Consider the following 14,606-nt stretch of genomic DNA (forward strand, 5'->3'; position numbering starts at 1 on the left):
AGACTGGCAGAGTACTGAGAAGTTTGTCGGGGGGTGGCTAACAGACTGGTGTGACAGGGAGCTGGTAGCCAATTAACCCCAGCAAATCTCTCTCTTGCTGAGGCAGCAGAGGTTAGCTAGTGACCTATGGTTTTGGACACCCTGAGAAAGTGTCACAACCAACACAACACCTAGTGTGGATGAAGTTATAACTTTATGAAAGGCCCTTTTGCCAGCATAGCTCATTCCACTTCCTATATGGGAATAAGCTGTATCGGTACAAGAATTTTGATACTGGTATAACTGCATCCACAATAGGGGGATGGTAAGCCTTTAACTATACCAGTACAGTTAAAACAGTGCAACTTTTCTATGTAGACAAGACTTGCTAACTACTGAAAGGCTGGACACTTTCATTACTCAGGCAAAACTCTGACTCCAGTGGGAGTTTTGCCTGAGTTAGGAGTTTGGACTTGACCCTCAGTGACTTGGTACTGCAGAGAAAACCTGACTCTGAAAGTGTTCCACTGTAGCCATCATTTCTACCTACATGCCCCAAAGCACAGTTATACCACCAGCAAAATCCTAGCTTAAAAAGAAAGACGCGTTTGTGTGAAAGGACTAGCTATGCAAAAGTGTCTGAAATCACTAGCTTCTGTGGAATTTTGCATTTCCGTGAAACAAAAAATGACCCTCTGCCTCCTCCAAGTTCTGCAGGAAGGGAAATCACTCTTTGCACTTCTTTATATGTTAGATTTCATACCTGTACTGAAGAGCAGGATGAAGAATGTCTCTCTGGACTATTTTCACTGTTTCTTACAATCCCATTCAGACCTAGCGACTCTGGCAATGAACAATTTAGACATTTTTATAGGTGAACAAAATAGTTAAGTCTGTGGACAAAGTAAAAATTTTATAATACAGATACTTAAAACAATAGCCCCAATTGTAACTTGGAATGGGCAAAATTAGAGATTGGTCCAGTTCATCCTTCTCCCAGTGCAAGACCATTCCCATCACTTTTAGAACAGAATCCAGATACATCCAGGATGGATAATCTTCTCTCAGTACAACCATTTAGCTCCATGAAACACTGTAATTGTGCAGATCAAAGGGAGAATATATTGACTATTGAATACATAAAGAGAAGATGATTTCTAGGCCATAGTGAAAAATAACAAACAATAAAGAAACAATTTTACTTGGTATTTTATTCACTTAACAGAAACATTCACTTATCAAGTATCACTGAAGTGCAATTTACAGAACTTAGCAGCAAATTCACATATGTAAATTCAGATTTATTTTCTTCTGTTGTCTTTTTTTACAAATATTACAAATTTACATCCATTAGTACAGTATTGCCATTCACTCATGCGTGTTATGTACATAATCGTCACTTAAGATTTCCTATTGAGAAAGTTTTCCTTTGCTTCAGGAAATGCTGCATGTTGGTAATTTGTGCTGCTGCGATGTGGTGCACACTGTGTTGATGCATATATTGAGGAATGGTAGACAGCTTGGCCCAGAGTCAACACTGGGGTGAAGAGCTGTGACTCCACTACCTTCAATGGACCTATCATATTTCTACTTATGACAGGTTCAAGCTCGGTCCTCACTGCCTCGATTAGGTCTGGCAATCGAATCCAGGATTTTTAAAATGTAATTGTTGCAACAAAGGCCTGATCAGTCCATCCCACCTGTCTTGTCATCCTTAAAATAACTAGCTCCTTCAGTTTGTGGTCATGTTAGCTCTAATACCAGACCCTGCAGCCCTTATGTATCCATAAGGTTGGAAACATGCTGGGGCTGAACCCAGCTGGTTTAAGAAGGAGCCTTGAAGTCTCTCGTGTGGCTAGGTTGGGTTAACGTAGAGAGACCCAGTAGTTCAAGAAGGAGTTACCAGTACCCTTCGTGAGGAGGGAGTCAGTTTAAATGACAGAGCCCCGGTATTCTTCATGCTGGGGAGGTCAGACTCAACAGCACTGGGCCCTTTCAAATGCTGGCAGCTGGATTTGAACCCTGCTAGTGCACTGACTCCGTTGTGCAAATGTGCTCAGCTCAGACTAAGGGGAGGGGGGAGCTTGGAGGGCAATTCTGTCTCAGGGTGCTAGAATTCTCCCCTGAGCTCCCTGGGCCACTGGGGGCTATATACCTTCAAGAAGTGCTGCATGCTCCCATCTACAGACCAGTCCCATGCCGTGCTGAGGCAGGGCCATGGTCCTACCCGCATTGGAGTGTATTGGGCCATTGAGACTAAAGGAGGAAGCAGACCCTATGCTTCATCAAGTGCAGCCACTGTGCAGTTGGGGCCTGGCCCTGGAGGAGCCCATGCATGGGGGCAAGGGGACTCCCTTTGCCCACCCTCCTCCCATTCATACCTGCTTACGGAGCAGCCACAAGCTCTGTGTGTAACTCACTACATAGACCTGTACCCTGCTACCTTCACAAAGCGGCTTCCCTCTGCACTAACACAAAGCTGGCAGGCTGTGGGCCAGATCCTGCTCTCCTTGATGTCAATGGAGACATCTTCCATCAACACCAGCGGGAGCTAGGGCCAAAGCCAGATGGGAAGGTAACACGGGAATGGTTGACATTTGGAAGTACAGATGAAATCTCCAGAAGGAGTGTAACATTATTTTGAAATGTTAAAGATAACCCTGGAAGGGGTCATATTAACAAAGTGGTTACCACAAAGTATCTTCTTGCCCCTAACTTATTGAAACAACTTCAGGTTATTAAATATATCTACTCTAAGGACTTTTTTGGTAGTTAATATGGAATGTATTATTTTATTGGAAAGGTTTTCATAAGGGGAGAGCTCTGCTTTATCTAATTTAAAAATTCTAATTTATCACAATAATTTTTATACAAGACACTATAGCTACATCTTGTAGTTTACAATCTAAAAATAAGATCTCATCAAAATACTGTAGCTAGTCTATTGTGGGCATCAATAAACAATGTATTTACGGTATATGGCTCTCCAAATATGATAAACGCTATACAAAGAGCATCTACCTTTATTGATAGGAACAGTTTCCTGTGTAAAGGAAATTACATGGAAAAAATATGAGCTATGTATTTGTTTGAAAAGTAACTCATCTAGACTGTTCTGGTGAAATATCTAGACAATTATCACAAATCAGTAGCAGCATGTTATATACAGATTTAAAGAGAATCACTGGAATAAAAAGAAAAGTTGTTATATACCTGCAAATCCTGTCATTTAAAAAAACAAACAAACAAAATAAATAAAAAAATACAGTGTGTATGACAGTTAGTTCTGCTGTTAAATCTTATCTAAGATTATTAGGGTTGGAAGGGACATCAGGAGATCATCTAGTACAACTCCCTGCTCAAAGCAGGAGCAATCCCCAAATGGCCTCCTTAAGGATTGAACTCTCAACCCTGGGTTTAGTTGGACTATGGACTTTTAGATCTCCCATGCCTTACATTCTGATGAAGTGAAATGATTCATAGAGCAATAATAACAGACTCAGTCCTTCCTTTTGAAGATATGTTTCAGCAAAAAGCTATTCTTATAATAGAAAACAATCTGCATTTCAGACTGCGAATGAATGTGTGGTCAATTTAATAAGACTATTTAGTACTTACATAGGACCAGAACCTGAAAACCCTTTAGGAGTCTCTAGGAATTAAAGATTCATCTTTAATTAAAGATTATGTCATATGACGAAACCTCCAGGAATACATCAAACCAAAACTGGCAAGCCTACCTTTCTCACACTGTGTAGAGCCTTACTCTGGGAGTAGTCATGTCCATTGTATGGTTTCAGTGGGACTATCTACAGAGTGAAGTACTATTCAACATAAGTGTGACAGAGTCTTATTTATACAGTGATTTATAACCAACCATTAATTAAATAAATTATTACCACAAGCTCCCCATTTCACAGATGGAAAAATTGAGGCAGTGAACGACCAAATTTCAAAAGTGAGTATCTGAGGTTTTTGTGGGTATCCAACATCAAATATTCAATAGTTGATTTTTCAGAGGTGCAGAGGAGCCTCAGCTCCCATTGACTTCATCTGGAATTGTGGGACTCAGCACCTCTGAAAAATCAGGCCCTAACTCTGTTTAGTTTGCAGCTTCCAAAAGATGAGGCACCAAAAACTTAGGACTATGGGTGAAAATTTGGTCCTATGTGATTTGCTGCAGGACACAAAAGGAGTCAGTGTCAGAGTCAGGTTTAGAAATCAGGAAATCCTGGCTCCCAGTACTATGCTCAGATCCGAAAACAGGAAACAGTTTAAAAGAATCCCTGTATTAAAATTAAGCAGCTGACAGAACAATTTTTGCATAGAGGATACGCAACTCCTTGTGATTGAATATGCTTGTCCTGTGACTCCCTGTCACACTGTGAGTATGAAGGTATTTTCATGTATTCACTAACTAAAGTATCTTCCATCATTCAGCAACATTATTGCTCTGATGGTATGGGGGGAAGATAAACTCGGTGCTTAGTCTGTGCCAGCGCTGAGCCCCAGCATTTCCAGGCTTGGCAGTTCATAGCCCCGGCATCTCAGGACTTGCTGGGTCAGTTATGAAAGTAAAAAAAAATTGCTTGAGTCCTGGCATCTAATTGCGTGAGCCTCAGCACCTCTTTCATTACAAATTGAGCACTGGATAAACTGTATTTTAAGTCAGATGCATGGCCTGCTCAAGTCTGAAATGCAGCTGCTTCTTGGATAAATAATAATCCTGTGTACTACAAACAATGAACAGCGGCGTCTTTGTGAGAAACATTTTATAATCTGAGCATGTAGATCCGTGTAAGGGGATCAGTATGAAAAAGCAGTTTCCTAATGTCAAGTTCAGTGCATTAATCAAACACATCTTATGTTTATGTATTTCCAATACAGAATTAAAAGAAAATATTCTCATGGAGGTTGTTATTAAATATTGAACTGCATCCATTCTATCAGCCCACACATTCTGCCTATCCTTCTCTCCAGTTGATTTGATCCGGTCATGTAGCAAAGATGTTGAATGATTTATACAGTTAGTAAAAACTGATCTTGCTCTGGGGGTTTCTTGACCCAGGTGCCCAGACCTGCTTTCTGAAATGCTTTAAACAGCTGGTGCTTGACAGCCTGGTATGTCTGAGCCACCAGTTTAGCCTCACTGTACACTGATGGCATGTCTCCATGGCTTGGCATTCGTGTGCTCAGCTGCAGAACAAAATCAGAGGAGAGGGAAAAAAATAAAAAAACAAATCAACAAGCTAGCAGAAACAGGCGACTTCAACAGCGATATAATCTTCCCGTCTACATTTCCTAAGCAACAAACTATCTCTGAGCTTTCTCTGTTTGCCTTTGATTTGCAATAACAAAACACTGAAGGTATAAGGCACAAGACATTGTTCCTATCTTGAAAATGTGGAGCAAATGCCAAAAAAGGAAAACAGTTTTTGCCTTCCTGAAGTGGGTGCAACCAGCAGCAAATATACACCTGCAAATCACTTGGTGTTTTTGCAAAGAAAAATCTGCTTGTCAGTTAGGGTGCTTAGAGGAGGGGAAAAAAATTAACCTTTATGAGAATCTGAAAAGAAGAGAACTTGGTTGATTTCAATAAAGGAAACGGAGCAGTTCAGAGTTTGAGCCAGTCAAACCAATGCCAAGAGACAATATGAGGAAGATTCTCCTCCCCTCTGCCTTTAAATCTGTTATAATAAAAGATGTGAAACATGGATAGGAAGGGCAGTAGTCGAGCTTCGGGGATTTATGCTGTATAGAATGTATGGCTGAGAAGCTGTCTTGTTGAGAGGGACCATAGCTAGTTCAACAAAAGTGAACATTCTGAAGTAAAACCTGAAGCATCTGCCAGAAACTGTCTTAAGAGACAAAGACGCACATCTGCAGTCCAGCAGTCACCCAGAGCACACACACAAGAAGAAAGCACCTTTTGTATTTCAGAAGGACTAAATCAATGACCGTCTCTGACCTTCCAGAGTCTTAACACAGTCAAGTCAACAGTGAGTCTTTGACATTATATGGAAGCAATCAAGGTCTGGAAAATGCCTTAGAGCAGGCGTACAGGTGAAAGTCTAGTGCTTACAACCAGCGAAATTACATCCTGTAGGAAAAACTCTGCATCAAAGCACAACCTCCAGGAGCAAACATCCTAGAGAGACTAAAATGCAGGCTGAAGTCAATAGGTCGAACTCCTATGGAAATCTCTGGGCCAACGTTACTCATTCAGTCTAGGGGGAGGTGAATGCTTTTATTGGTATATTCAGCCAAATACAGCAAAGGGTCTAAATGCTGGTGCAAGTTACAGGCCAGGTGTGTGTTGGCCAGAAAACAGGTGGAAGTGGCAAAGTAGTGTGCCAAATGGGGCCTCCCTTTGCTATCTTTGCAGACTCTTGTTCCTTGCCTTAGTATGGGGAGCTCCTCCTGTTGCCTTTGGAGGGACAGGGATTCACCCAGGGGCCACTGTAGTGCCATTATCAGCACAAACACTCAGCTTGGGCATCTTGCTCATCAAAAAACCAATTCAAAGTGCAAACTGCCTGAAAGCTCTGAGTGCTGAGTCTGGGCCCCTGCCTCGTACGGCATCTGCTGCTGTAGTCCCAGTGCTGGTCTGGATTTCTCTGCTGGGTCTCAGCTGCCCCCAGATCAGATCCACTGGTCAACCCCTCACCCAGGGGCTCTGGCAGTACTGTTCCCTGCTCACTATCTCTGTGGGCCAGAGCAAGATACAACCTGGGCTGCCCACTTGTGGGAACACAAAGGACACCATACATCCACCTCACACAGTCCCTCAGTCACTGATCCAGGGCCTCCTTCCCTTTCAGCTTTGGCTGATTCTCATGTGTATCTCAGTGCAGACTCACCAGGGGTCAGGCCACATACTTAGGGTGCTCTCTGGACCTGTGCTCCAGAGCTAGCTCTCAGCCTGCTGTGTCCCTGTAGCAGCAGCCATGACAGCCACTGTTCCTGCACTGCTGATGCCCCAGCTAGCCCTTCATCTTCTCAAAAGACCTTTCCACAGGAACTTGGTCCAGGATTTCCTTCCATCTCCCTACCCAGCTTCTGTTTGCAATCAGGGATCCAGAGACCTATACCATTCACAGTACTTCTGCTGATTTGTGGAGTGGGAATTCACACCCACACAGTGAGGCTTTACACCTCCATATAGTGGGGTGGTTGTGGGGAATTGCATGCAAAATGAGTGTCATTTACAAACCAAAGGGATATAAAGGAAAAGCAACTAAGAAGAGGATATAAGAAAAAGGAACACCACCTCCCCTTCACCACATTTCTTCCAAGTGGTTGTGGCTGTGGCTGGATTAAAGTCCTCTCAGAATGCCAACTGACACAAGTAATGCTTTGTCTGCTCAGGAAATGCCCAATTGGTCCAAATCAAAATACTTTACGGATTGTCCCAATCTTCTCCCATCCTGTAGAGAAGGGCAGGATGATTCTTGGCAATCAGTGCTATAACGACCAGGAAGCAAGGAGACAAAGGCTATATAAAGGCAGCATTCCCCTTAAGCCTTTCAGTTTCCTTTGTCTTCTCTCCTGGAAGTGTGGAGCCTAGCTCTCAGCTCTTTGAACTCAGCTCTTCCTCTTCCTCTAGCAACTCCTTAGAAAAGAAGAGCAAGGCTGACTCCAAGGAGAGGGTCAAGATGAGGAAGGAGCAAGCAAAAATAGCCGCAGCTTAGTGTCTATCTGGTGATCCTACACAGATTGTGCAGTTTCCCAGGTACAAAAAGTTTTTGGGTGAGCACCCTCCAGGGAAAGGGTAATGCCAGAGAGAGTCATTCAGGGGATCCTTTACCAATTGCTGTATTGACAAAACAATGGGAAAGGGTGGCTAGGGGCAGCCAGGGTATGGCGGCATGGCGTCCATTTTAACTGAGGGAAACCTGTGGCTTTAATTCCATTAAATATAACGGCTGTGGAGTTTAGTGGGAGTTCTGGGCGCTCCAAATCTTGCAGGATCGGGTACTTCACTTGTAAGAAGTTGAAATAGCATTAGAGGTATTTATCAATATTGAATAAGTCACAATCAGAGCCCAATTTTCAAATGTGGGTACTCAGGATGGAACATAGGAAACCAAACAGCCAATTTATGTGCCCCCAAATAAGGAATACAGTGTCCTATTTTTGTATTACTGGTTTGAAAATGGAGCATTCCACTGTCCAGAATGACCAGTGTGGACACTTCCCCTTGAAAACTGCCTGGATTATTGCAGTACAACTTGGGGTGCTATTTCAGCTGTTAGGTCTCCCTATGCTCCTGTCCATTCAGCTAATGCCATCTCCATGGTACATGACTCCTGAGGATCTCCGTCAGCTTTCAGTCTCTACTAACGAGGAATACTGGGGCTCCTTTGGAGGCTGTCATCATTACACGTGGACTGTCAAGGAGGTTGGCTATAAAGTAGGGATCAGCCTGTGCTAGGGACAAAGGCCCAGTCTTTGTTCATAGACTCTACAGCCCTGGGGAGCAAGAAAGTAGAACTCTTAGTTCTCCCTCACAACAAGGCTGAAATACTAATACCAGGTCAGATCCATGGTTGGGAAGCTTCCAGCAGTCCCATGTCTGACTGTGAGGCTGTATCCCCGGTAGTTTACAAGGCCTACCTTTCCATAAAGCTTTGCCCACCGAACATAAAACGTGTGCTTGCAGAGCCGCGAAGAGCCCCCACAGGTCCTCTTTCCTGTTGTGGCGTTAATCACTTCAGGGTCCATGTTACCCACTATCCAGTTCACACTGAAACTGGGAGATTTTCCTGGTTGCCGTAAGTCAGCATTACTTACTCCTGTCAAGGGATAAACAGAAGGACAGAAGAGCATTAATATCAATGGCCCCAAACTTTCATAGACAGCAAATCTGGGCCTTTGTTGGTTAAAATATGAAATATCTCTGTACAAACACATACCTACTGTGCACTCTGATATTGTTATTATTGTCTCTTAACTGGCACCTCTTTAGGGCTCACAAGAATGGAATAATTCAGCCATTCCTGTAGATTCTTTTTCTTAGCAGACAAACCTTATGTTTAGGATGGGGAATGCAATTACATGATAATGCATGGCAGCGAGCAGCGTTATAATAGCTGAATGAACAGGGCTTCCTCTAACTGGCTTCAGTGTAAAACCCAATTTTTAAAAAGAACTAACAGGCAGCCCCAATAAACACATCTCTTCCTAAGATCTCCTGCGGATGGGGACTGAGTTTGGTCAGTAAGTAGCACATTGAGATCCCAGCTGTGGCCTCTGGATGGCAGGCAATAAAGATGTGACATAATAACAACAAAATATGTGTCTCTCAACTTGGCATTTACCATGGAAAGGAAGAAATCTTCCTTTCAGTTCCTATACATATGTACAAACACTTTAATAAGAGACTGTCTAAGGGACAGTCATCACAACCCTTTCCAAGGTTCACAGCACTAACTTTGAATTCACAGGCCTTCGCCTCACACACATAATGTAGGCAGGATAACAAAGGTCCACACGCCTGTCAGTCCACTGACTCCTGTTATACCCCTGGTGCGGGGGATGGTCACTATTGCAGACACGAGATTTTGCCCTATCCTTGAATGTGTCTCAGACATTCCAAGTTCTCGGTGGACACTACACGGCTATCCTGTGGTGAGTGTGCAAGGGATATGGGTTACCATTGTACTTGTCTAGAAGCTACTGCTTCTGTCCTAGACAACTTATCCTTGCCCCACCATGTATGACTACAGGTTTCCTACTAGCATCAGTACACAGACTCTTGTGGCCACAATGTGTCTGGGTGTTTGCTTTATACTGGAGATCTTTGTGACCACACAACATTTGAGGTGACAAAGTAGCTTAGCTTCCTCCTCATGGTAACTCCTGTATCTTGTTCTCTTGTGCCTGAAGACACGAGGAGCCAGGAATTGATCACCAGCAGAGTCAGCCCAAGGAGATAAGAGGAGTAAGGATGGTGCTGGGTTTATTTTCCAGCACAACATAAATGGCATGAAGAGAGCTTTGGACCAGGATGCTCAATAGTGACTTTTAGGTGCAGAGCTCCAGCTTCTGGGTCTGATAGTAATACCCCACCTGGAAAAGAGATGGTGGCCTGAAGGATATTTGGAAAATGCAGGGACTTGGCAATATGTTTGGATTCACTTGTTCTCTTTTTCATTGATCTGCCATAGATATAACTAACCCCACAAACCTGGATAGAGGAGGCCAGCCTGGTGGTTGGCCAGCAGTGGATTGTCCTACTGGGCAGGGGTTATCTTGGCAATAGACATGGATTGGAGTCCAGGAATGACTCTGTTTCCAAACTGAAGCCTGGACTGTCAGCCCAGCTAACAGACAATCTGACCTTCCCACATGAATGTCAGGCTACAACAGTGAGTGCAAACAACGATGCATTGTTTTTGCAGCTTTTTGGAAAACTCCATTTATTATTCTTTGATAGATTACAACAATGAATGTCACTGTGATGCATAGCCAGAAAGGGTTAATCGTCCTGCAAAATAAATAACCCCCAAAAGACAAGTGGGGAGATAATGTTTGTATTTTTGTGTGTTTACATATGTATGAGTAGGGTCGACAATGTAATCAACAGTCCCTGTCTGTGCTGTATTCTGATAATTCAGAGATCAAAAGAACATTCCTGCATTTAAATGAATTGAAGACAGGAGATATCTCTGTATTCATCTCTTTTTGAAATGTATAGCAAATAATCTGTGAATGGTGGAGGAATAAGCAAATTGCCTTATGTTATTTCTATAGTTAAATACCAGTGATGGACCTCCTTCAAAGTCATCCTAATTACCTTTTGTTCCCCGAGGAACTCTCAACTTGTCAAAGAGGACCTGAATTGTCTAAAAGGTCCATGGGTCCTGATTCTGTCATCTCAGATCTGCTTAAGCTTCATCGGGGGAAGTTTGAGTCACAAGACTGAGATCCCAGCTATGCTGATATGCCCTGAATATGATATTTGGACATTGGATTATAACCTATGGACTATTTCTGAAAGAACTCTTTGCAACTACAAAGCTCACCATTGCTGCTATGAGTCTGAACCTCAATGAACTGAACTCATGTCTGTATGTATAATGATCTTTTAACCATACTCTCTCTTTTGTTTTTGAATAAATATTAGTTTAGTCCATAAGAATTGGCTGTAGCATGCATTTGGGTAAGATCTGAAATATTCAATAAGCTGGGAGGTAATGTGGCTTGCAGGGCCGGCTTTAGGCCGATTCAGCCGATTCCCTGGAATGGGGCCTCGCGTCTTAAGCGCCTTTTAAATTTTTTTTACTAACCCCGGCTGCGGTATGCTCCGGGGTCTTCCATGGCCCTGCTCCTCTGACCAAAGTGCCGGCGGGAGTGCGGCTGCCCCACAGCCCGGCTCTCCCGGCTGGAGCCCCTGCCGGAGCGCGGCAAGCCCCGCAGCCCTGCTCTCCCGGCTGGAGCCCCGGCTGGAGTGTGGCAAGCCGCCCTGCGGCCCCGGCTGGAGCCCCGGCCGGAGCGGGGCAAGCTGCCCTGCAACCCCGCTCTCCCGGCTGGAGCCCTGGCCGGAGCGGGGCAAGCTGCCCTGCAACCCCGCTCTCCCGGCTGGAGCCCCGGCCAGAGCGGGACAAGCTGCCCCATGGCCCCGCTCTCCTGGCTGGAGCCTCGGCTGGAGCGCAAGCCCTACCCTGCAGCCCTGCTCTCCCAGCTGGAGCTCTGGGCCCTTTAAATAGCCCCCAAAGCCCTGGGACAGCGGGAGTCTCTGGGGGCTATTTAAAGGGCCGGGGCTCCAGCTGCCTCTGCCACTCCGTCCTTTAAATAGGCACCGAAGTCCCCCTCACCCCCATGTATTCTCCAGGGCTCCCCGGCTATTTAAAAGGTCCGAAGGGGGAGAAGCAGGGGAGCCCCAGGCCCTTTAAATAACCCCCAGAGCCCTGGGATAGCGGGAGCCTTGGGGGCTATTTAAAGGGCGGGGGCTCCAGCTGCCTCTGCTGCACCCCCTGCCCTGCCTGCACCAGCCCTGCCCCCCCCCAACTGCAGCTAGCTCTGCACCCTGTGCCCACAGCCAGCCCCTGCCATACCCCCTGCCCTGTCCCCAGCCAACCCCTGCCACACACCTCTGTGGCCCTGCTCAAAGCCAGCCAGCCCCCCTCACAGCCCTGCCCGCACCAGCCCTGCGCACCCTGCCCACACCCAGCCCCGCACCGCCTGCCCTGTCTCCAGCCAATCTCTGCTGCACCCCCCGCCTGAAGCCAGCCAGTTCCGCACTCCTCTGTCTCCAGCCCTCTCAACCCCTGCTGCATCCCCCTGCGGCCCTGCCTGAAGCCAGCCCACCCCACACTCCCCTGTCTCCAGCCAGCCCTGCACCCCTTGCCCTGCCTGCAGCTAGACTCTACCTCCAGTCAGCCCCTGCCCTGCCTCCAGCCAGCCTCATGTCCACTGCTTCCCTGCAGTTCCCAGGGCAGTAACCCTGCACACCTGCTTCAATGAGGGGGGCAGGGAGCACCTGGGACCCATACATGCGCACACCCGCAGGGAGTGGCAGGGACCCACACATGTGAAATGGCAGTCATTAATAAGCAATCAACAGCATATATGAGTCAATGTACATAATATATAATTGTATTATTTATATAGTTATGGAAAGTAAATAAAAGGCTTTTTTTTTTTTACAGGTTTTTTTTTTTAGTCATCCCTGCCAGGGCCCCGCCGAAAATGTTTGAATTGGGCCCCACACTTCCTAAAGCCGGCCCTGGTGTTTGGGATTGGTAAATCCTTTTGATGAAAGAAGATTTTCAGGAATCTTCATCATATTTGACTTAGGGACCCGGATGGAGCCCTGAGTCTGGATCACTTTAAGTCATAAGGATATGAATCAACAATGTTCCCCTGTTGCCAAGAAGGCTAACAGCATTTTGGGTTGTATAAGTAGGGGCATTACCAGCAGATCGAGGGACATGATCATTCCCCTCTATTTGGCATTGATGAGGCCTCATCTGGAGTAGTGTGTCCAGTTTTGGGACCCACACTACAAGAAGGATCGGAAAAATTGGAAAGAGTCCAGCAGAGGGCAACAAAAATGATTAGGGAGCTGGAGCACATGACTTATGAGGAGAGGCTGAGGAAATTGGGATTGTTTAGTCTGCAGAAGAGATGAATGAGGGGGGATTTGATAGCTGCTTTCAGCTATTGAAAGGGGGTTCCAAAGAGGATGGATCTAGACTGTTCTCAGTGATACCACATGACAGAACAGGGAGTAGTAGTCTCAAGTTGCAGTGGGGGAAGCCTAGGTTGGATATTAGGAAAAAAATTTTCACTAGGAGGGTGGTGAAGCACTGGAATGGGTTACCTAGGGTGGTAGTGGAATCTCCATCCTTAGAGGTTTTTAAGGCCAGGCTTGACAAAATCCTGGCTGGGATGAGTTAGTTGGGGATTGGTCCTGTTTTGAGCAGGGGGTTGGACTAGATGACCTTCTGAGGTCCCTTCCAACCCTGATATTCTATGATTCTATGATTCTAAGGGAACTGTGTTGTTTGGACTTCTGATTAACCAGTAAGGTAATAAAGCAGCTCTTTTCGGCTAGCTTGATATATCTAGTTATTGGAATATCCACCAGCTTTTTTGGGATTGTCTGCCCCATTCTTTGCAGTTCACCCTAACTGAGTGACCACAGCTGGTCTCCACTGGAACCCCAGTCACAGTCATAGGCGCTGACTCCGTGGGTGCTCTGGGGCTGGAGCACCCACGGGGAAAAATTAGTGGGTGCTCAGCACCCACCAGCAGCCAAGCTCCCCGCTCTGCCCTGCCTTACCTCACCTCCTCCTCCGCCTCCTCTCCTGAGCGTGCTGCTCCCCAACTTCTCTGCATACCTCCCAGTGCTTGCTGCTGTCAAACAGCAGTAGCAGGCTCCAGGAGGGAGGGAGGAGCAGGAACATGGTGCACTCAGGGAAGGAGGCGGGGAAGAGACGGGGACAGGTTGGAATTTCAGGAAGGAGTCGAATAGCGACAGGAAGGGGGCAGAGTTGGGGAGGGGCCTTTGGGGAAGGGGTTGGAATGGGGGAGAGGGAGCACAGCAGGAGTGAAGGGGTGGGGCCAGGGATAGGGTTGAGCAGTTTAAGACACTGAGGGCCTGCTTTTCAGATATGCTGCACTCCAGGAGCTCCCACTAACTGCAGCTGAGATTGTGGATGGTCAGTACTTCTAAACAATCAATCCCAAGGTGTCTCAAGTTGGGCCTCCAAAAATGGGGGCACACCAGATCAGTGGCCACTTTTGAAAGGCCTCAGTAATGTGCCGAAGGTCATTCAGCAAGCCCAGTGGGGAACAAAATCCACACTGGGATCCTACTCATTGGACCACATTGCCAACACAGTAGTACTGTTGGAGTTCTCCTGTGTGAAAATGCTTCCAGCACTTGTAACATTGGAAGCAGTGCCAGTTCTGCCACTTAAAACAGTTCCCACCTCCCAGCTGTGTGCTTCTCAGCAGGACATGAATTATTGTCATAGAGAGCTGCTCACTCTCTGCTCCAAATATTGTCCAGCATGGTTCTCTCCACATGGAAAAACAAGTGTCTGCTAGAGTAAAGGGGGACTGAGCATGTAGAGGGAAAGAAATGAGGCCATTAAAAAACAAAATAATACAATGAA

General features: G+C 45.9%; 1 protein-coding gene across 1 annotated transcript in view; it reads right to left on the reverse strand.

The window, feature by feature from the left end:
• Positions 1-1,197: 1,197 nt before the first annotated feature.
• ADARB2 (adenosine deaminase RNA specific B2 (inactive)) overlaps positions 1,198-14,606 on the reverse strand; it is a 475,814-nt gene continuing 462,405 nt past the window's right edge. Inside the window, exons 9-10 of the mRNA XM_030550140.1 lie at positions 8,596-8,774; positions 1,198-5,175 (exon numbers count right to left, since the gene is read on the reverse strand). Of these exons, the coding sequence (XP_030406000.1) occupies positions 4,999-5,175; positions 8,596-8,774 (356 nt within the window). The 3' untranslated portion in view covers positions 1,198-4,998. The remainder of the gene's footprint in view (positions 5,176-8,595; positions 8,775-14,606) is intronic.

Source organism: Gopherus evgoodei, chromosome 2, assembly GCF_007399415.2.
Source record: "Gopherus evgoodei ecotype Sinaloan lineage chromosome 2, rGopEvg1_v1.p, whole genome shotgun sequence".
Taxonomy (NCBI): Eukaryota; Metazoa; Chordata; order Testudines; family Testudinidae; genus Gopherus; species Gopherus evgoodei.